This window comes from Pongo abelii, chromosome 2 (assembly GCF_028885655.2).
Source record: "Pongo abelii isolate AG06213 chromosome 2, NHGRI_mPonAbe1-v2.0_pri, whole genome shotgun sequence".
NCBI lineage: Eukaryota > Metazoa > Chordata > Mammalia > Primates > Hominidae > Pongo > Pongo abelii.
Window position 1 is genome coordinate 134693070 of NC_085928.1, and position 24072 is coordinate 134717141.

Below are 24072 nucleotides of genomic sequence, written 5' to 3' on the forward strand. Positions count from 1 at the left end.
GCTAAATGACGAGTTAATGGGTGCAGCACACCAGCATGGCACATGTATACAGATGTAACTAACCTGCACATTGTGCACATGTACCCTGAAACTTAAAGTATAATAATAATAAAATAAAAATAAAAATAAACAAAAAAAACAAAAAACAAAAACAAAAAAATAAGCCTAAAGCTGGACACAATGGCTCATGCCTGTAATCCCAGCACTTTGGGAGGCCAAGGCGGATGGATCACTTGAGGTCAGGAGTTTGAGACCAGCCTTGCCAACATGGCGAGACCCCATCTCTACTAAAAATACAAAAATTAGCCCAGTGTGGTGGCACGTGCCTGTAATCTCAGCTACTCGGGAGACTGAAGCAGGAGAATCACTTGAACCTGGAGGTGGAAGTTGCAGTGAGCTGAGATCATGCCACTGCACTCCAGCCTGGGCTACAGAGTGAGACTCCATCTCAAAAAAATAAAATAAAATAAAAATAAATAAAAAATAAGCCTAAACAGTAAAGGAACAATTAAAGAAAGTCTATTGTAGACTTTAAAGTGGGCCACAAAGTAACAAAAAATATAAATAGTAAAGAATACCTTCATATACAATTGATTTTTAAGTTTACTAATATAATACAGACTTCTAGAATATATGCTAAAACTTTGTCTCACTTTGTAGCTTTCAACTCACTGATCTCATAACACTCATATACCTTCGTGAGTTTTTTTGTTTTGTCTTGTTTTTTGAGACAGGGTCTCATTCTGTCACCCAAACTAGATTGCAGCAGCACACTCACGGCTCACCACAGCCTCGACCTCCTGGACTCAAGTGATCCTCCTGTCTCAGCCTCCTGAGTAGCTAGGACTACAGACATGTGCCACCACGCCCAGCTAATTTTTATATTTTTATATAGATGGGGTTTCATTATGTTGCCCAGGCTGGTCTCAAACCCTTGAGCTCAAGCAATCTGCCCACCTTGGCCACCCAAAAGTAGGATCCCACACCTGGGATTACAGGCGTGAGCCACATTCCTGGCCTTGAGAATTTAATTGTAACTTGCAGAAGAGGAAACAGTGGTTGGAGAGGATTAAAATATAGGTGATTCCTCTTTGCTTGATTTGTAGGAGACATTCAGGCCATAAAATAAGTGTTGCTTGTCATCAAGTCTGCCATGAACCAAGGGGAACCACACTTAACTATGAGTAGGTGTTGTTCCAGCCCCAGCTGGAGGCTGCCCTGCTGCAGACCACAAAGCTAGCTACTAAACCTCCCTGCACCTTAGTTTCCTCATCTTTCTTTTTTGAAGACGGAGTCTAGCTCTTGTCACCCAGGCTGAAGTGCAGTGGCGCAATCTCAGCTCACCACAACCTCCACCTCCCGGGTTCAAGTGATTCTCCTGCCTCAGCCTCTCGAATAGCTGGGATTACAGGCACCTGCCAGCACACCTGGCTAATTTTCGTCTTTTTGTTTTTTTAGTAGAGATGGGGTTTCACCATGTTGGCCAGCCTGGTGTCAAACTCCTGACCTCAGGTGATCTGACCACCTCAGCCTCCTAAAGTGCTGGGATTACAGGCATGAGCCACCATGCCTGGCCATCTTTACAACACAGTTTCTTTTCCACCAATCTCACAAAGCCCGTGAATATCAAATTACCAATTTATTCAACAAATATTTATCAAGTGCCTACTATGTGCAAGGTATGATCCACCTGAGATATGAATTTAATGGAAAATTTAATGGAATTTAATCCCCGTACAACTTGTCTGTTTCTCTTATGGGCTGAGGCCTTATAGGCTCCATGAACCCAAATCTCTGCTTCATGGAGCTTCTATTGTCATAAGGAAAACAGACAAGAAATCATTTTTTAAAATACAATTTCCAAATATTAAGAAGTGCAGTAAAGGAAAACAAAACAAGGTAAGATTATAGAGTGATAGATGGGGTGCTGCTACTTTAGACCGGAGAGTCAGGAAGGCTTCTCTGAGAAGCTGGCATTTAAGAACAGACTGGAATGAGGCTTTGAGAACAAGATACAGAGATACAAGGGAGAGAAAAGTGTGCAAAGCAGCAGGTAACCACATGCACAATTAGATGCTAGAGATGAATGTGATTCAAAATTATAAAAGACTTGATTCCATTTCAATTATAACTAGGTGATAAATTATCTTAAGAAGTTTGAACAGGAAGTACCTGAGCAGAAATCTTCCAAAGGAGCCCATGGAATTTAATGTTAAATGAATAAATAAATGGCAACAGATATAACACCCCATGTGTGCAAACACACAATCTTTAAGTAAATCCCCATTTTGTTAAATATACCAATTACGGAAAAGACTAATTTATAAGTGAATGGTTCAAATGAATCAGCCATTAAATAACAAGCTCATCATATATTCAATACTACTTTTCAGGGACAGTTGTTATGAAAAATCTTTGTGGAGCTGTAGAGTAATCTTTGCTTCTCACTGTCATTCCTGGGGAAAGGGTGGCATTTAATGGCCTCAGCAAGTAGTTCTAGAGAACACGGGAATGAATGTTCTCTTTCCAACATCTCTATCAACTAGGTCCACATAAGAAAGGCATTGCCCACTGGAGCTTTAGGTACTGGGCTCTGGCCAGCCTTTTGGGAAAGCTGCCATCACTCTCAACATGTATGGTTCTGCATGGCTCACTGACTACAACGTATAGCAACTCTAGTCATCTTCCAGAACCAGGGACAGGTGGCAACAGGATTTCACATGAATATTTACCAGTAAGGACTCACCAATACGGACTCCAGGGGAGAAGGAGCTGTGCAGGCCAGACATACTACCAGCAGTGACATCATCAGCCCACATGCACCCACCTCCTTATCATTCTGCCTCTCTTCCTTTCACATTCCTTATCTACATCTACTTGGCCAAGTATCCCTCCTTGATTTGATTTTTTTGTTTGGGTTTTTTTTTTTTTTTTTTTTGAGACAGAGTATTGCTGTGTCACCCAGGCTACAGTACAGTGGTGTGATCTTGGCTCACTGCAACCTCTGCTTCCTGGGTTCAAGCCATCCTCGTGCCTCAGCCTCCCAAGAAGCTGGGACTACAGGTGTGTGCCACCATGCCCAGCTAATTTTTGTATTTTAGTAGAAACAAGGTTTTGTCATGTTGGCCAGGCTGGTCTTGATTTCTTGGCCTCAAGTGATCTGCCCACCTCGGCCTCTCAAAGTGCCGGGATTATAGGCGTGAGCCACCACACCCGGCCACCTCCTTGATTTCTTATGCACATTCCTGCCCTCCTGGGTTCTTCCAAATTTGACTATCAAATTCCCATCCTTTCTTTCAAAAGCCTAGTTAAAGATTCATCCCATAGAATGGCATGACCCCAGGAGGCAGATCTTGCAGTGAGCCGAGATCATGCCACTGCACTCCAATCTGGGTAACAGAGCAGGACTCCATCTCAAAAAAAAAAAAAAAAAAAAAGATTCATCCCATGAGGTTGTCCACATCCAATGACTTCCATCCTGAAAACTGCTGGCAATGTTTTAATTTTTTAATTTAAAAACATGTGTCTTTACAAACTACTGCTATATGCAATAATATAGATGCATCTGACAGACATAATGTTGAGTGAAAGAACCCAGACACAAATAATTCATACCATATGATTCAATTTATGTAAAGTTTAAGAACAGACAAAACTAATATCTGGTAATAGAAGTCAGAATAAGGATTACCAGGAGTGTGGAGGAGGCACAAGAGAACCCTCTGAGATGCTGGAAATGTCCTACAGCTATATCTAGGTGGCAGTTGCAAAGATGTATACACATGTAAAAATTAATCGCACTATAAACATGATTTGAGCCCTTTATGCATAATGCAACTAAAAGTTTTTTTTAATGACTCCTTTTTATCACGTTGAGATACTGTTGTGTGAACAGTCTTATATAAACTGGTTGGGGGACTTCTAAATTTTTTTTTTTGAGACAGGGTCTCACTCCATTGCCCAGGCTAGAGTGCAGTGGTGTGATCTCAGCTCACTGCAATCTCTGCCTCCGGGCTCAAGCAGTCGTCCCACCTCAGGCTTCTGAGTAGCTGGGACTATAGGCGCAAGCCACCACGCCCTGCTAATATTTGTATTTTTAGTAGAGACCGCGTCTCACCGTGTTGCCCAGGCTGGTCTCGAACTCCTGAGCTCATGCGATCCGCCTGCCTCAGCCTCCCAAAATGCTGGGATTACAAGGGGGAGCCACGGTGCCCAGATGGACTTCTAAACTTTCAAGACAGTCAATTTCTTAACTTTCTGACACATTTGGCACCTTCCATAGCCTGAGTAGGTATCTCTTTCATCTTCCTTCAACAGAGAATTCTATTGGGCCAGCACAGTGACCAGTCTTGACTGTCACCTTTAAAACAATCAAGAGCATGTATATGTCTGTCCTGGGCCAGTAATAAAGAATGCTTATTTTGTTTACTCTATGGCCTGCACAGGTTCAATGGACTAGAAAATCCTTTGAACATACCTCTCAATTGGAGTACAATAAATTTCAAACGACAGCAGAATGCCTAAAACAAATGTAATCCTCTCTGGAAACCATCTGGAAGAAAAGCGACCCCCTCCACCCCCATGCGAAAGTTTTGGAAGAGGAAGCAAAATGGTACATAGGAAAGAGGATCTACTTGGGCAGACACTTTCCTGAGTAACCACTGTAGCTTGAAGAAGTCACTTAACCTCTTTGGGTCTCAGTTCCCTGATAGTAAAATGACCTCCCTTACCTTCCACTTACCCCGGGTAGAAGAATCAAATGACGTGAGACATAACACTTTGGCAAACACACAAACTGCTAATACTAATGGAACCTTTTTTACAAATAAAATTAAATAGACATTTGTGGAATGCCTAGGTTCCAAGAACTTTCATATATCCTGAAGTATTTAACCTTCACAATAAGTCAGTGAGGTGGCACCTGGACTCCTACTTCACCAAGGAGGAAACCGAAACTAGGCAGTTAAGGCGGCTGCCCAGCCAGGCGCGGTGGCTCACACCTGTAATCCCAGCACTTTGAGAGGCCAAGGTGGGCGGATCATGAGGTCAAGAAATCGAGACCATCTTGGCCAACATGGTGAAACCCCGTCTCTACTAAAAATACAGAAATTAGCCGGGCGTGGTGGCAGGGGCCTGTAGTCTCAACTACTCGGAATGCTGAGGCAGGAGAATCACTTCAACCTCGGAGGTGGAGGTTGCAGTGCATGCCACTGCACTCCAGCCTGGCGACAGAGCAAGACTCCATCTCAAAAAAAAGGGGGGCGGCTGCCCAAAGGCACCCAGCATAAAGGGAAGGAAGCAAGGATTCCCCTCCTTCTCTCCCCATGTGCGAGTAGCCAATATGCCTGTTCAGATTCCCCATTTGAATCAGATGACCACAGCAGAAAAGCACCATGCAAGAGTAGGAAACTGTTGACAATTTTTCCTAAATAGCCCCTTTTCTCTTAACGACAGACTAACTAAATCAGAAGCCACTGAGCCTTGAAAATCCTAATTTTATTGGCACTATACGGAGTATTCATCTGAGAAGCAGATGTGCTGACTGCTCCCAGGCATCTTACAGGAAAGTGTATATTTCACCCTCCATAGTCACCATGATGGATCAGACCCTATGGATTTACTTAACAACCACAGAATTAAATCTGGCTAACACCGAGGCAACTGGGTTTAAATCTGCCGGGTGATTTTTAAAAACAAAACAAAACAAAAACCTTAAACAGCGCTATATCACAAATCGCTATTTCCAAGCACACACTTCCTAAAACAAAACAGTCCTCAGCAGATTTTGCTGGTTTGCCCTGTAAACTACTTTCTCAGTTATATAAAACTACAAATTGCAATCTGAAGGCTTTGCAGGCTTCAATTTCCATCTTCCCTGAAAATTTCTGAGGATACAGAATTAAATTTGGACATCTTTCTCTCAGGCTTTTTGTATTGTGCCTGCCAAATGAAACATTTTTTCCTTTGTATGCTTGGCTTTATGATACTTACCTCATTTTAGAGAAGTCACCACAGGATATAATTCTGTGCAATAAACTCATGTGGCTAAAGACTGATCTTTTAAAACAACATCTTATCCACCTCCCTCCATGTTTTGTATTTTGCTGTGACAATATTGCCTATCTGAAGCCTTGCCAAAAAGATATTTCTAATTAAGTTTCTGTTTGCAAACCAACAACCAATTTGATACAAAATATCACTTTAAAAAGGTATTCATGGGCCTTGTGTGGTGGCTTACGCCTGTAATCCCAGCACTTCGGGAGGCGCAGGCAGACAGATCACTTGAGGTCAGGAGTTTTGAGACCAGCCTGGCCAACATGGTGAAACCCCGTCTCTACTAAAAATACAAAAAAATTTAGCAGGGCATGGTGGCACTTGCCTGTAAACCCAGCTACTTGGGAGGCTGAGGCAGGCGAATTGCTTGAACCCGGGAGGCGGAGGTTGCAGTAAACTGAGATCACACCACTGCACTCCACTCCAGCCTGGGTGACAGAGTGAGGCTCCGTCTCAAAAAAAAAAAAAAAAAAAGTACTCATGGCAAGAGGAAACTTTCGGGGATGGAAGAAGTCATAACACCGGGTTGTGGTGATGGATGCACAACTGCATACATTAACTCAAAAGCAGCATAGTTACAGTGGGCAAGTGTTATGATCTATAAATTATACCGCAATAAAGCTGTTTAAAATATATGCCCATGATTCACAAAGTGAGATTTTTCAGATTTTAAGTGTTAGTCAAATTCATATTAAAAGCATTGGTTTAGGCTAGGCATGGTGGTTCATGCCTGTAATCCCAGCACTTTGGAAGGCCAAGGCAGGCCAATTGCTTGAGCCCAGGAGTTCAAGACCAGCCTGTTAAACATGGTGAAACCCAGGTTGGCGAAACATCTCTATAAAAAATACAAAAATTAGCCGGCCATGGTGACGTGCGCCTGTGGTCCCAGCTACTTGGGAGACTAGGGTGGGAGGATCACCTGAGCCCACTGCACTCCAGCCTGGGAAGCAGAGTAAGATCCTGCCTCAAAAAAGCCTCAAAAAAAAAAAAAAAAAAAAAGGGGGGCAAAACAAAAACCATTAATGCTTTTTCTTTCTGTGCTGCAAAGGTATTTGTCTAAAACAGGCTTTCTCAACTTCTGTTAATTCTATTAATATTTTGGACCAGATAATTATTCGCTGGGGGGAGTTGTCCTGTGCATTGTGGGATGTATAGCAACATTACTGGCCTCCACTCACTAGTTGCCAGTTGCATTCCCTCCTCCCAACTGCAAAGATTGAAAATGTCTCCAGACATTGTCAAATGTCCCCTGGGAGGCTAAATAGCTCCTGGGTGAGAGCCACTGCTCTAAATGCTGACAATTGAAAAAGACAATTTGCTCTCTGGGGGAGTGACTGACAAACACAAAGGTGTTGGGGGACGCTCTCCAACTATAAGGCTTGTTCTAGTGCCCCACCCACCAGCCCTTAGCCAACAGAGGATGCTTTTTGTTTTATGGTGGCACCTCTACCTCTGCTCTCTGTATATTCTACAGCCGGTGCTACTTCTAGATTATAAATCATTATTATTATTATTTTGAGGTCTAGTGCAGTGGCATGATCTCAGTTCACTGCAACTTCTGCCTCCCAGGCTCAAGCCATCCTCCCACCTCAACCTCCTGAGTAGCTAGGGACTACAGGCACGCACCATCATGCCCGGCTAATTTTTGTAATTTTTGTAGAGGCAGGGTTTCACCATGTTGCCCAGGCTGGTCTCGAACTTGTGAGCTCAAGTGATCTGTCTGCCTTGGCCACCCAAACTGCTGGGATTACAGGCATGAGCCACCATGCCCCGGACCTATTTTTTCAATTAGGACTAATTTTATAGTCCTGTACCCATGAAACTCCTTAAATGTGGCACCTTGCCCAGAACCCAAGCAACTGGGTTCTCCATAAATGCTTTGTGGCCACTGACTCTGACATATGAGTAAAGCACCAGGCAATTCAGTTTATTTAGCCAGCATTAACCCAGCATCTTTATGTTCTAGGAATTCTGGAGACACTTTTTTCTTTTAACTTTAAGGTTGAAGTCATGATCACCACTTTATACACGCAGTCATTGAGACTCAGAGAAAAACTAAGTGACTTTTGCCTAAGATCACACAAGTGGCAGAGCTGGGGTGGATTCAGGACTGAGTCTGCTGCTCTTACTTGACTTCCAAGTTAACAGTGTCTCCCCTACCTTCTGAGGGCTTGCCATGGGCAAGACACCATGCTGGATGTCTAATACAGCCCATTTTAAATCCTCACTGTTATGCCATGAGGGGGGTAACATCATTCCTTTACAGACAGGGAAATAAAGGCTTAAATGAAATCCTTACCCAAGGTTGCAGAGCTGGATATCCCAAAATTTGAACTCAGATTAGTCTGAACTCTGAAGCCCATGTTCTTAGCCACTATACCCTATTGTCTCCCCTTACGTATTAATATAAATGGCCTGTTCCTTTAGGAAGGGTTAGTCAATGGGTTTTGTTTCTCTTTTGAAGTTAGTAGATGATACACTTTAATTCAAGAAGATTTGGATTTAGCCTACTCATACATTCACTTGAGGTTTCTTTTATAACATTAAAAACCCAATCCCAAGCAGGCATGGTGGTGCAGGCCAGTAGTCCCAGCTACCCAAGAGGCTGAGGTGGGAGGATCACCTGAGTCAAGGAGTTCAAGGCTGCAGTGAGCTATGATCGTGCCAGTGTACCCCATCCTGGGCAACAGAGCAAGACCCTGTCTCTAAAATAAATAAATAAATAAATAGGCCAGGTGCAGTGGCTCACACCTGTAATCCCAGCACTTTGGGAAGTCGAGGCAGGCAGACTGCTTGAGCCCAGGAGTTGGAAACCAGCCTGGCAAACATGGCGAAACCCCATCTCTACCAAAAAAAATACAAAAATTAGCCAACAATAGTGGTGTATGCCTGTGGTCTCAGCTACTCAGGAGGCTAAGGTGGAAGGATCACTTGAGCCTGGGAGGTAGAGGTTGCAGTGAGCCAAGATCACACCACTGTACTCCTGCCTGGGTGACAGAGCGAGACCCTGTCTCAAAAAATAAATAAATAACCCAATCCTATCAATATCTGTGGGACACCTAGAACTGTCCTATATGACAAATCTCTACTTAGTTGTCAAGAAGTGATTAAGTTAAAATTCCACAACTGCTATCATCACAGCTAATCATTTCTTCCATTTTCTCTTCTCTGGTTCATTTGCTTAGTCAATAACCGCATCGCTAAGAACCTATTCAAAGATTCTAAATGCGTATCAAATAATCATACAAATCATAAAAATCATAATATAAGCACCAGGAAGAGTACAGATGAATTTGGATAATTTCTAATGGGAAGGCTGCTCAGGGGAGTAAACGAAAGGCAAGGAATCTGAGTTCTATAGGAAGAGTTGGGAGTTAATTTTAAAATGTGGAAAGAAGAGCTTCCAGTCCCAGTGAACAGCATGTGCAAAGCCCCTCACCCCACCTCATCCCCCACTAGGTGAAAGGAAATCATGTGCCTGAACCCTCGATAAGGAACCACAGATAGCAGTAGCCAGGCCACGCAGGGCCTTGTGGACCGCAATAAAGAGAAATTAAAGGGCCTGAAGTGGGGGTATAACATGGTCAGATCTACTTTTTTTTATTTTTTATTTTTTGAAGCAGAATCTCGCTCTGTCGCCCAGGCTGGAGTACAGTGGCGCAATCACAGCTCACTGCAACCTCTGCCACCACGCCTGGTTAATTTTTTATTTTTTGTAGAGACGAAGTCTCACTATATTGCCCAGGCTGGCCTCAAACTCCTGGACTCAAGTGATCCTCCCGCCTCGGCCTCCCAAAGTGCTGGGATTACAGGTCTGAGCCACTGCACCTGGCCTAGATCTACATTTTTAATGAACACAGAACCAAAATGACTCTGAAGCAACCTTTACCAGGACACAGTTCAAAGATCTGGATCCTGCAAAACAAGTTTGTTTGTTTCTTTTCTTTTTTCTTTTTTTTTTTTTTTTTTTTTCCTTTTTCTTTTCTCTGGGGTGTGGCACGTCACCCTGGCTGAGTTAGCTCCCTTCTTTTTTGGTTTTGTTTGTGAAGTTTAAAGGCCAGATTTGTATCAGGCCTGGGACCTGTTTTTCTTTCAAAAGCCCCCCAGTGAACTACCTTATCTCTTTCTAGATCCCTCCTCATTCTCTAATCTCTCTAATCTAACTTGCCAAGGGGCCTGTGGCAAAGGTAGAGCAATCTGTCCTTTTGGGCTTGCTCATATTAAGTGCAGAAACAAGCTGAGAGAGAACCACAGATTTTGCTCTCTTACACTCCCTCGTACCCAATCAAGTCCAGTTAAATTTTTTTTTTAAAAAAAAAAGCAAATCTGAGATAGTAGTGCCCTCTTGGCCACGCACCCCAGCCGGTGGCCCTAGGCAACAAAGGTCTGGCTCGAGTTGGCCCACCTCCAAGCTTCCAGAACTGCTTTCAGTTTCTCCACTACAAGAAGCTTCACCCCACCCCACTCTGCCCTGCCAATAGTAGCCACTGACACTTTCTCCAGGAAGCCAATCCCACCCTACCAGTGCCCCAGTCTATGAACTGTCCTGCTCTGGGTCCGCAACTACTCCAAGAAAGTAGTTTTTCTGAACTTCTCTGTAATTTTGGTTCACTGCCCTCCTCCCTAGGCCCCCAACACATGCATACGCACACATGCACTTGTGCACACACACAGTAAGTAACTCCTGAAGGACAAATTCTGTGTGTCATAGGCCCAGCACCTAGCACAATGCCTGACACCCAGTTGGTAACCCTCTAAATATTTACTGAATGAATGGACACATAAAAATGAACACTTTCAGCCGGGCATTGTGGCTCATGCCTATAATCTCAGCACTTTGGGAAGCAAGGCGGGCAAACTGCTTGGGCTCAGGAGTTTGAGAACAGCCTGGGCAACAAGGGGAAACCCTGTATCTACAAAGAATACAAATAATAATAATAATAGTGTACTGGTGCATGCCTGTAGTCCCAGCTACTCAAGAGGCTGATGTAGGAGGATCACCTGAGCCCAGGGAGGTTGAGTCCGCAGTGAGCTACGATCATGCCACTGCACTCCAGCCTGCGTGGCAGAGTGAGACCCTGTCTCAAAAAAAAAAAACAAAAACAAAAAAAAAACCACCTTAAAATAAATTTTCTCTTTTTCTTGTTGGGTCATGAAAGTGACCAGAAAACACTCAAATCCCACTTGGAAGTGGTGCTACATCTTACCCATAGAAATTTGAAAAGATCAAAAATATCAATGCAGGCCACATATGCTCATGGTTTTAGACAAAACCAAAACTTCAGGAAAGTTTTCAGACATTAAAGCTACAGCAGGCAGCAGGAAGTCTTTAAGAGGTGCTGGTGATGAGAACCCAATAAATAAATTTTAAAATAAAGCCAGAACAAAAACACTGAGTTGAGACAGTTCCTGCATGAGCCCACTTTGGCTGCAAAACGCCAAGGCCACCAAGTAATTGACCTTGCTCTTTTTTTTCATAGGTTTTTGTGGAACAGGTGGTGTTTGATTACATAAGTTCTTTAAAGGTGATTTGTGAGATTCTGGTGTAGCCATCACCCAAGCAGTATGCCCTGTACCCATGACCTTGTTCTTAATTCCGTACACAGCTCGCCCTTCTGCCTACTAGAGTCGGTGTCCTGTTCTCATTCGTCTAATGCCCTTCATGATCAACTCCTGGGCTTGCACCTTTCTTAGAAGCACACTCCCCACTTCATCTTTTTTGCATTCCTTCTTCAGAAATAACTACATGGCATTATTATTTGTTTCTGTCTTTTCTGCTAAAATCAAAGGGGACAAATAATATATTGTCCAGATCCGAATTGGAATGTGGTCTGTGGACTAGCATAGCATCACTTGGGAGTTTGTCAGAAATGCAAACTCTCAGCTTCCACCTCAGACCACCTGATTCATAATCAGCATTTTAACCAGCTTCCCCAGGAGATTCCTATGCACATTAAAGTTTGAGGAGCACTGGGCTAGATCCTACATTCACTCAACAAATATTTATTGAACCAGCGTAGGATACAGAGGTGCTTAACATAAACCTGAGCATATGGTGTGGAAAAAGAGCAAGCACAGACATTCCATTGTAACTGAGAAGCTCCTGCAAGTACTAAGAAGAGTACAACCTAGATGTTCTATTATAATAAATTATAGTTATGTCAAAATTCAGAAGTGGTCACCGCAGCTTGGTTGTGAGAATCGGGAATCTGGAATCTGGGAACTTGACCCTCTTTGCAGCAGGCAGGAAGAATACAGGGAGGTGTGAGTGTGTGTGAGTGTGTCTCTTCCCTGCCTCAGCCACAGGCCGCAGGAGCTGACAAGGCCAAGTCCCCGCCCCCCTCAGCTGTCACCCTGTCAAAACAAAGCCGCTGCTGACAGCGCAGGGCCAGCCTGCCCCGCGGCCTCGGGCAATCCTCCCACCTCGGGAACACAGCCTCCACAACTGGATCTGCAGCTGGGGGTGACAGGGTGCCTAAACTGGCATGGAGAGTGGGTAGCAAGAAATGGGTGTCCTCAAACTGAGCAGTAGCGCCCGCCGCGCTGGGCTGTCACTTTGCCAAATCCTGTTTACACCTCGAGCAGCTAGCTGGGACAGCGTTTTAACTAAACAAGTAATAATACAATAATGACAGGGCTGTCACCGCGCGCGGCAGTGCCTCCGCCCCCAGCCGCGGGCGCCAGGCGCCACAAGACCCTCGCCTCGGGCTCTGCCCACCTTCCCACCCCGCGCTTTCCTTCCCTTCGCTTTCCCAAAGCGCCAGGAGTCCGGGAGTCTTCTCCACCCCCACTCCTTGCACCCAGTTCCTCCCAGCGGGACACAGGAAGGAATCGACTGCAGAAGGGACTACTCAGTCCCCCAAAAGATGTTTCCTTGCCCCTGGGTCACCCGCCACATGGAAAGCACCGCTCCACTCCCGGGAAAGTGACTCTAGCGAGCTCCTACAGAGCAACAAAACCCCAAGGTAGCCCGGGAGCTCGGATGCCGAAGCTACTCCTTTCAAGCGGAAGGAATGAAGGGCTCTCCGTCTTAGTGATCCCCCTTCTTCAAACCCAGCAGGACTCTTATCCAAGAAGAAGCTAATTGGGCGCGGGCGACAAGAGCACTTCCGCGGTGCAGCGGCCCCAGGCGGGAGGCGAGAGGCGGGAGGCGGGAGGCGGGAGGCGGGAGGCGGAGGTGGAAGCGGGAGGGGGAGGGGGGTCCCGCGGACTGGGCCCCTAGCACCCATCCGCGGTCCGAGAGCGGCGAGCGCGTACCTTGCAGGCGGAGTACACTCCGAGTTTCTCCAGTTTCTTGGCCCGCGGAGCGGAGCGTAGTTGCGCTTTCTTCACGGCGATTCGGGCCGAGCCACCGCCTCCCGGTCCTTCGGCCGTGCCCGCTGCAGCCACTGCCGTCGCCGGACCGCAGGCGCCCGAGCCCCCGGCGGCAGCGGCGCAGGGGGAACCCTGCGGGGGCGCGGGCGGCAGCGCCGTAGGCTGCGGGGGCAGCGCCCCCGGCCCGGCCCCTGCCCCTGCCCCGGCTCCTGCCCCGCAGCCGCCCGGCCCGGCCCCGCCAGCCTCGGACATGCCGCCCCGGAGCACGGCAGGAGGCGCCGAGTGTCAGGCGCCGCCGCCGCCGCCGCCAGGGTCTCCCTCTCGGGCTCTGGTAGTCTGGAGAGCGAGACCCTCCCCCCACGCCCTCCCGCCCCCTTCGCCCACCCCCCACCCCGCCCCCGCCCTCCCCCTAGCGCGCCGCTCGCCGGGCTCGCTCCGGCCGGGCCCCGCGCGCTGATGGTGGTGGCGGTGGCGGCGGCAGCAGCGGCGGCAGCTGCTCCCCCAGGAGGGAGGGGACTAGCGGCTCCGCTGCCGCTGCCGCCGCCGCCACAGCACACGCCCTCTCTTGGTTCTCCTGCCCGGGACTCTGCTCCGCGCCTTGGCTGCGGACATGTTCCTCGGGGCTGCGGACTGGGTGTGCGTGCCGGCGGGTGCCAGCCTCACGGTGTCTGCCAGGGCCGGGAGGCCCCCCACGGCCTCTTTTCCGCTGCCCGCGGGGTTTGCACCCCCCACCCCAGTGCCTCGACACCTACCGCTCGCCCGCCAGGGGGCGAGGCCAATCCCTGGGTGTGGGTGAGGGTGGGGACGAGGGTGGGGGTAGGGGCCTGGAGCCCAGGCACCTGCTGGCCACCTCCCCCCTCCGCGGCCCCCCATCCGACCCCCGCACGCCCGCACCAGTGGGAGGGGGCAGCCTCTCAGTCATTTGTCCTTTCACTCTCTTCCACCCTGTCTCTGAACAGAGAGACAACTTCCTCCACCCTAGCGGGAGCCAGAGGAAAAAAAATATATTTTTGAAAAGTACCCTTCCATGCTAATCCTTTTCTTTGTTGCTAATTCACCAAAATAAAGACGTGATGTTCTACCTTTCTCTTTTTAAATACTTTCTGTCAAACTATTTTTTAATATAATTAACACTTTCTCCCATAGCAATTTCTGGGTCAAATCTGCCGGAGGAGGAGAAAAAAACTTACTGTTCTCTGTAATTTTTGTTTGAAAGTGCTGGTTGCTAAAAGAAAGACTGTCTAAAAAGCATTATCAAAAACTATGCAGTGGAAAAAGTTTGAATACAAAAAGTTTGTTAACAGGATTCGTTTCTGGGTGGTGGTTCTATAACGTTACGTAGTTTTCAAAATTGTGCCACCAGCGTGCGTATTAACCAGGAAAAAGATACAAGCATAATTCAAAAGAATAAATATCGATTTGGGCCTCAAACTTTAAAAAGAAAAAAAAAACCCTCAACTCAGTGTTTCCAACTCTTGTTGAAAACTGTTGTTTTCACTGTTGATGACTGTGGAGCATACAAGTCAGTGCTGCGTTTGAAAGTGGTGTACCGTTGATCGCCTTCCTAAAGCAGGTTTTAAAAGCCCAGAGCTGTTTCTTAGGACCCTTCAGAAGTGCCCTACTTTTTGTTATATGCAATGTGGGTCATAATGTGCTTATTATCAGATTTTATGCATGCTGTATAGCTCTCAGGCCAGACGCCTGAAGGGGTGTGCTTTTCGTTGGAAACAACCCCCTTCTTCTTTTTCCAGATTCTCTGTGTTATTTTGACTTGTAATGCAGGGTAATATATAAACATTGGGAGGTGGGGGAGTTTGTAGATCTAAACAGTGATATTAGTTTAGACAGGGCAAAAGGCAATATTCTCTCCCAACTTGAGTCCAGTCTTGAGGGAATGAAATGGCAGGTTCTTATCAGGTTCCATTCAGGACAATTAACTTCAGTGCTTCCTTTCTTAGCTTGACGTGCTTCACGTTACCAGTGTTACTCTCTCCTGGCTCTGCTGAGATGTTTCGCAGATTTTTGCCATTCTCCTCAAAGCAGGGTGAGAGCCTTAAAGGCTGTGCTTCTCTGATCAACCTCTAACATGGATTTAACCGATACTAATAAGAGCTTGGGTTCCACCTTGTAGGCATTTGTCAAACTGATGGAATGATCCACTTGAGATCTGTACATTTCACTGGATATAAATGTTACCTCAAAAATTTTTAAAAAAAAGAAAAAAAATCACAAGCATTAAACTCTAATGGTGCTCTTTGTACTTTGAGATATATCAAAAATAAGATGTATGGATGCCTCCATACATGGGTAAAGGGTGGATGAACAGAGATATGATAAAGCAAATAGGGGTCCGTATAATAGTAGAGTCTAGGTAACGGGCACACTGCGCAATTCTTTCAACTTTTCTGTATGTTTGAAAATTTTCACAGTAACATATTGGGGGAGGGAACCCAGATTTAACATTAAGTCACCTATCACCTCCTCCTCCCAAGCGTCCCTCAGAATTCAGGAGGCAGACAATTTCCAGGATGTTTTGAAGCAGAAGTAGCCAATCTCCTTTCAATCCACTCTGAAAACCATCACTGTCTGAGTGGCAAATGGCTTGTGCCATTAACTGAACATTATTTTTCATTATTTCCCTGCTCAGAGTACCCAGATGACATCCTGCCTTAGGCTGAAGGCCCGCAGTTTCAAGACCTATTCAAAGTGTGTTATGAGCACCAGGCAAGGAAATTTCAAGGGCAAAGGATTCAGGAGGTTTATTGCTTTTCCATAATTAGGTTGTTGTAAGCATTCAGTATGCTCTTTCTGTGCACACAGTACTTTTAAGAAATGACTACCAAGAAAATAAAAGGCAATGTTTTCATTTACAAAGTATTTACCACTTACTGAAGTAAAGAAGCTACATTCAGAAAATAAGAGCTTGGCGACTGGGCATGGTAGAGGCAGGCTGACCACTGGAGGTTACTTGTGGTATATTCACACAATAGAATATTTTATAGCTGTTATACACAATGACCTTTATAAAAATATAATAACGTAGATCTCTAAGAAACACTGTTGAATAAATCTCAGTGCAGCGTAATACCATTTATGTTAAAAACAAACATTGACATATAAGCACAAATTTGTATATGTTCAATAAATGCATGGGAAATTCAAAAGTAAGGAAAAGATTTAAAAAGGTACATAGCACTAAAATAAAATTTCAACTTCACAACAGGAGATTATATAACAAGAAGTTGATAAGGTCCACCCCTTCCCATTCTCCCTGGTGCTGCAGTATACTTCAGCCAAACTCAGGAAATGCTTTCCTACCTCAGGGCCTTTGCATTTGCTGTACTATGTGGATACCCTCCACCAAACAGCATGGCTAACCCTATTCATCTGGTATTCCTTGCTCAGAGATGCCTTCCTAAGAAAGGCAAGTTTTGTGGCCATCTATTGTTATATCATCTAGCAGAGTCTCTTGCCATATTCCTTCCTACCAAGGCTATACAGCTTCCATAATGTACCAGTAACCCTGAATCCCACAGATGGATTGAAATTGTCCCCAGTAAAGGCACAGACTGTAAGGGTACAGATCAAGTGGTCAAAGTGCAGGTTTGGCCCAGTGCATGGACCATGACTGACATTCTTCCCAGCCACCTGCTTTTAGAAACAGCAGTTGGATATGAGTGTAAAATAAAGAGACATGAGGTCAATGCCTAAGTGGGGCTCCTTGGGCCAACCTTCGTCTGAGGGAAGTGGCTATAATTAGTGAACATTTATTTTAAATTAAATTAAATAAATCCTCCTAGGAAAAAGTATTGAAAATAATAATAAAATGAATCCTAGGATGGGGAAACATAAAATCACCTTCCCTAGTTTTCAAGCATTTATGAATTAAATCATCATTTCCAGTGTGAATCTTAATCATGCCCCAAATACCATTAGTGCTTTTTTTTTTTTTTTTTTTTTGAGACGGAGTCTCGCTTTGTCGTCGCCTGGGCTGGAGTGCAGTGGCGCTATTTCGGCTCACTGCAACCTCCACCTCCTGGGTTCAAGCGATTCTCCTGCCTCAGCCTCCCGAGAAGCTGGAATTACAGGCGCCCACCATCACGCCCAGCTAATTTTTTATATTTTTAGTGGAGACAGGGTTTCACCATGTTGGCCAGGCTGGTCTCGAACTCCTGACCTCGTGATTCACCCGCCTTGGCCTCCTAAAGTGTTGAGATTACAGGCGTGAGCCACCGTGCCCAGCGCCGTTAGTGCTATTTTATTGAACCTTTTTTTTCTTTTTGAGGCAGGGTCTAGCTCTGTCACCCAAGCTGAAGTGCTGTGTTATGATCAAGGCACACTGCAGCCTCAACCTCCTGGGCTCAAGTAATCCTTCTGCCTGAGCCTCCCAAGTAGCTGGGACTACAGGCATGTGCCACCACACTCGGCTACTTTTTTTTTTTTCCAATTTTTATTAGAAAAAAGGTCTCAATATGTTGCCCAGACTGGTCTCTCACTCCTGGCCTCAGCAGTCTTCCTGCCTGGGCCTCCCAAAGTGTTGGGATTACAGCCATGAGCCACTGCACTACCCAACCTTATTTATTTTTATTGTTAGTTATCCTTAGTAAAAATCTTCTATTATTAATATGAATAGACCTAAGTATATTTGGCTAAGCCTTGCCCTTGTAAAGACAGAGGGGTTTTTTTCTATTGCTTTCTGTTTTAAATATTAACACATACTTATTTCAGCAGTTTACTTACCATTTACAATGAAAGTACAATGTAAGTAAAAGAAATGAAGTCGGCTTTCTTCTGAATTTAGGCTAAATGACTTTCTACTTTTCCAAAGCAGCACATGAGAATTTATTGTTTCAAGCACCTTGAAAATTATATAAGGAAATCAAATTTCCAAAGAACCGACTTTGGTGTGACCTAGATTTTCTGGAATGATATGAACATCATAAATTGTATTCCTGTTAGTGCCAGATAATTGTTTAAAATAAACCTGAGGGATTCTAATTCCCTAAATGTATAAAAACATTCATATACATAGTTTCACAAATTAGGGAAAAAATCTTTCTCAGAACAGGTTTTCTAATTTAGGGTCCCCTTATAAGGGAAGCCTTTACTATAAAAGGCTTCAATTCCTTAATCCTAATTCCTGATTGGCTGAGCACACTGCCACTGACCTTTTAAGCCTAAAATCAAAGCACAGAGCAGTGTGTTCCAATGTATAAAATAGGTGCCATACATCAGCAAATGCTTTGGGTAAGAAAAACAAAGAAAAATGACGATTGTTCAGTATAGTAACATTACATCCCTTCAAAACCACAACAGTTTTATATTATTACAAAATATTTCAAACATATTGAAAAATAAAGTAATATATTTGTATATTCACCAACCAGATTTTTAATGTTTTCATTTTCCATAAACATATATAATAAATATGTAATTAAAGACTGCTCTTTTGTATCTCTCTTTATCTCATTTCCCAATTCCCCGCCCACCCCAGAAGTAAATATGCACGGAAGTGTACCTTTGGTCATGTTTTTTGATGTTTGCAAAATAAACCCGTGGAGAAGGATCAAGTGAACTTTCACTGTTAAAGACTAGGTGAAGATATTTGAGGCTTTGTGGGTCACAGTCTCTCACAACTACTCAACTCTGCCAGGGTATCATTTCTAGGAAAGGACATGTGTTTATCCTACATAGTTAAAAATCAAGCAAGATGTTAGTATATAAGTACTCACCAAATGCTCCCATCTTTCTTGTTATTGTCTATAATTTTTTATCTACATTTTTATGACACAAACTGACTTCTGATTTTACCACAGTATATAAGTTTGCTAGGGCTTCCATAAGAAAGTACCACAGATTGGGTGGCTTAAACACAGAAATTTATTTCTTCAGAATTCCGGAGGCTAAAAACTCAAGATCAAGGTGACAGCAAGATTGGTTTCTTCTGAGGCCTCTCTCCTTGGCTTGTAGATGGTGGTTTTTCTCCAGTGTTTTCATGTGGTCTTCTCTCTGTGTATTTCTGCGTTCTCATCTCTTCTTCTAGGGATGCTAGTCGTATGGGATTAGGGCCCACCCTAATGACCTCATTTAACCTTAACTACCTCTTTAAAGACAATCTCAAAAGACAGCCACATTCTGAAGTACTAGGGATTAGAACTTCAATATATGAATTTTGGAGGGACACAATTCAGCCCGTAACATGCAATCAATAGATCATTAACATTTCCAATGTATTTTAATGATTCCCATGCTCAATATACTCCTTCACTCTACATTGGCTTTTTTTCTTGCTAAACACATCCTTCAGCAGTTCTTTCCGGAAGGATCTAAACCACTACTTAGCTAGTCTTCTACTCAGGGAAGGCCGTAATCTGTAGTAGGTGAAACACTTGCCAACAAATGTGTATTATATTTGGCTATGTTGAGTTTAATATTTTTATTAGCTTGTAAAGAAAAATGACATCTTCTACTCCAAATAGCATTTGACGTCAATTTTTTAAAATAAGCTTTTATGCATTTTTTCACACTGAAAGAAAAACGAAAAAAACAAAAGGAGACAAAGCCCAATATATATGTATCTTCAGCTGTTTTTGTCTTTCTGTTCTAGAATATTTATTCTATTTTTCAGCAAGTTTTTATTTTTAAGATAATATGAGCCTGGGCAATATAGCAAGACCTGGTCTCTCCAAAAATTTAAAAACTACCTGAGAATGGGGGCACATACCTGTAGTCCCAGCTACTTGGAGGGTTAGGCAGGAAGATGGCTTGAACCCAAAAGTTCTAGGTTGCAGTGAGCTATCCTCCAGCGTGGGAGGATAGAGTGAAACCTTGTTTCTAAAATAAGCAAATAAATAAAAGATAATATGCTTTAGTTAAGTACACTAATTTTAATTGTTCAGCTCAGTGAATTTTTGTATATGGATACACTTGATTCCTCACCAGCCAGATCAATATATATAGAACATTCCCAATGCTAGAAAGGCTTCCTGGCTGGGCACAGTGGCCCATGCCTGTAATCCAGCACTTTGAGGGGCCAAGGTGGGCAGATCACTTGAGGTCAGGAGTTTGAGACCAGCATGACCAAAATGGCAAAACCCGTCTCTACTGAAAACACAAAAAATTAGCTAGGCATGGTGGCATGTGCCTATAATCCCAGCTACCTGGGAGGCTGAGGCAGGAGAATCGCTTGAAACCAGGAGGCATATGTTGCAGTGAGCCCATATCACGCCACTGCACTCCAGCATGGGCAACAGAGCAAGACTCCGTCTCAAAAAAAAAAAAAAGAAAGACTTCCTTTTGCCCCCTTCTAATCAACACCCTAAGGCAATTGCTATTCTGGGTTTATAATCATAGATTAGTCTTGCCTATTCATAAAATTCTTATTAAAAATAACACAGCATGGACTCTTGTTGTTGGACTCCTTTTTATTTTATTTATTTATTTATTTAGATGGAGTTTTGCTCTTGTTGCCCAGGATGGAGTACAGTGGCGCAATCTCAGCTCACTGCTACTTCCGCCTCCCAGGTTCAAGCAATTCTCCTGTCTCAGCCTCCCAAGTAGCTGGGATTATAGGTGCCTGCCACCACGCCTGGCTAATTTTTTTTTTTTTTTTTTGTATTTTTAGTAGAGACAGGATTTCACCATGTTGGCCAAGCTGGTCTTGAACTCCTGACCTCAGGTGATCCACCCACCTCGGCCTCCCAAAATGCTGGGATTACAGGCGTCAGCCACCACGCCTGGCCTCCTTTTTAAAGATAGTATGTTTATAAAGTCCATCCTGCTGTTCCATGTAGCCATGTCACTTTTTTTGTTTGTTTGCTTGTTTGTTAGATTTTGAAACAGCATCTCACACTGTTGCTCAGGTTGGATCGCCGAGATTGGAGTGCAGTAGTGCAATTATGGCTTACTCCACCCTTAACATCCAGGGCTCAACCAGTCCTCCCACCTCAGACTCCTAAGTAGCTGGGGCTACCTGGAGGCGCTACTACACCTGGCTAATTTTTATTTTTTGTAGAGATAAGTTTTCACCATGTTGACCAGGCTAGTCTTGAAGTCTTGGGCTCAAGTGATCTGCCTACCTTGGCCTCCCAAAGTGCTCACCTTATAGGCATGAGCCACCATGCTTGGCCTCATGTCACTTTTTTAAATTGCCATGTAGTATTCCACCGTATGACTCTACCACAATTTACCCATTTTCTTGTTGATAGACATTTCTAGATTTTTACTATTATGAATAAAGTTGTTAGGACTATTCTTTTTTTTTTTTCTTATGAGACCGAGTTTCACTCTTGTTGCCCAGGCTGGAGTACAATGGTGCAATCTCGGCTCACTGCAACCTCCGCCACCTGGGTTCAAGCAATTCTTCTGTCTCAGCCTCCCAAGTAGCTGGGATTATAGGCACCTGACACCACGTCTGGTTAATTTTTAGTAGAGATGGGGTTTCATCATATTGGTCAGGCTGGTCTCGAACTCCTGACCTCAGGTGATCTGCCTGCCTCGGCCTCCCAAAATGCTGGGATTATAGGCATAAGCCACCATGCCCGGCCCACCATTATGACTATTCTTAAATGCCTTCTTCTAGTCATATGCACTCATTCCTCCAGGGCATATACCTAGGGGTATGGTTGCTGAATCATAGCAAAAATGTATTACAGCTTTAATAGATACTTCCAGTTTTGCTAAGTGATCATACCAGTTTAAACTCCTATCCCTTATAAAAATGACAGTGTTGGCTGGGCATGGTGGCTTACACCTGCAATCCCAACACTTTGGGAGGCCGAGGCAGATGGATCACTTGAGGCCAGGAGTTTGATACCAGCCTGATCAATATGATGAAATCACATCTCTACTAAAAATACAAAAATTAGCTGAGCATGGTGGCATGCACCTGTAATCCCAGGTACTCAGGTAGTCACTTGAGCCCAAGAGGCAGAGGTTGCAATGAGCCAACATTGCACCACTGCACTCCAGCCTGGGTGCCAGAAGGAGACTGCCTCAAAAACAAAAAGAAAGTGGCCGAGCACAGTGGCTCCCTCCTGTAATCCCAGCACTTTGGGAGGCCGAGGCAGGCGGATAACTTGAGGTCAGGAGTTCAAGACCAGCCTGACCAACATGCTGAAACCCTGTCTCTACTAAAAATACAAAAATTAGCCGGGCATGGTGGCAGACGCCTGTAATCTTAGCTACTCAGGAGGCTGAGGCAGGAGAATTGCTTGAACCCTGGAGGCGGAGATTGCAGTGAGCTGAGATCACACCACTGCACTCCAACCTGGGTGACAGAGCAAGACTCTGTCTCAAAAAAAAAAAAAAAAAAAAAAAAAGAGACAGAGAGAGAAAGGAAGAAAGAAAGACTGAGCAAATCCTCAAATCAAATTTTGGCATTACCAATCTCTTTAGTTTTTGCCATTTTGGTGATATCTATTTGTGGCTAATACATTATAATGTTGAGTGCTTTTTAAAACTTCATTTGCTTATTGGCATTTTGAATACCTCTTTTGTGAACTAAATGCGTGTTCAGATATTTTCCCCAATTTAAAATTGGTTGTCTGTCTTTTTGTGACACTACAGGCACAAGCTACCATACCTGGCTGCCTTTTCACCCTGTAAATAGTGTCCTTTAATTAACAGAAGCCCTTACTTTTATTAAAGCCTGATTTATCAATACAATTACCATTTCACAGTAGTGCTTTTGTGTCTTGTTTAAAAGCGCTGTTCCTAAGCCATGGTTGTGGAGATATTCTCTTATGTGTTATTTGAGTTTTATTGCTCGCATCTTTTATATTTAGGGCCCTGTTGCTTCTCATCTAATTACTGAAGATAGCATGAGGCAACAGTCACCGTATCTTATTAATTTTCTCTTTATATTTTATTGTTTATCTATCAGTGTTAAATATTTGGAGTAAAGGGAGTGCCTTATAGCACGACTCTGACCCCATAGCTCAATTTTTTTCTTTCTTTCTTTTTTTTTTTTTTTTTTTGAGACAGAGTTCTGCTCTGTCACCCAGACTAGAGTGCAGTGGGTGTTCTTGGCTCACTACAACCTCTGCTTCCCGGATTCAAGTGGTTCTCCAGCCTCAGCCTCCCGAGTAGCTGGGATTATAGGTGCCTACCACCACGCCTGGGTAATTTTTGTATTTTTAGTAGAGACAGGGTTTCGCCATCTTGGCCAGGCTGGTCTTGAACTCCTGACCTGAGGTAATCCACCCGCCTGGGCCTCCCAAAGTGCTGGGATTATAGGCATGAGTCATGGCTCCCAACCAGTATAGCTCAGTTTTTACTGTAAGTTCACTATAGTGCTTTTAAAGAATATTATTGTATCCCTTTAATGATTGTTCTTTAACTCTTATTTTTTTTCTTTTGAGACAGAGTCTCAGTCACCCAAGCTGGAGTGCTGTGGCACTATTTTGGCTCACTGCAACCTCTGCCTCCTTGGTTTAAGCAATTCTCCTGCCTCAGCCTCCCGAGTAGTTGAGACTACAGGCGCCTGCCATCATGCCCGGCTAATTTTGTATTTTTAGTAGAGACGAGAGTTCACCATGATGGCCAGGCTGGTCTCGAACTCCTGACCTCAAGTGATCCACACTCCTCGGCCTTGCAAAGTACTGGGATTACAGGCATGAGCCACCGCGCCCAGTCCTTTAACTCTATTTTGTTTGTTTGTTTGTTTGTTTGATACACAGTCTCACTCTGTTGCCCAGGCTGGAG

The 24072-nt window shown here is 44.3% G+C and overlaps 1 protein-coding gene across 2 annotated transcripts in view; it reads right to left on the reverse strand.

Annotated features, from left to right (window-relative positions):
* The window catches only part of KAT2B (lysine acetyltransferase 2B), a 115658-nt gene extending 102005 nt beyond the window's left edge, over positions 1-13653 (reverse strand). The window contains exon 1 of one of the 2 annotated variants that reach the window (XM_024245200.3): positions 13312-13653. In XM_024245200.3, the coding sequence (XP_024100968.1) occupies positions 13312-13620 (309 nt within the window). In that variant the 5' untranslated portion in view covers positions 13621-13653. The remainder of the gene's footprint in view (positions 1-13311) is intronic. The other variant, XM_024245201.3, reaches the window with a different exon arrangement.
* Positions 13654-24072: the final 10419 nt, after the last annotated feature.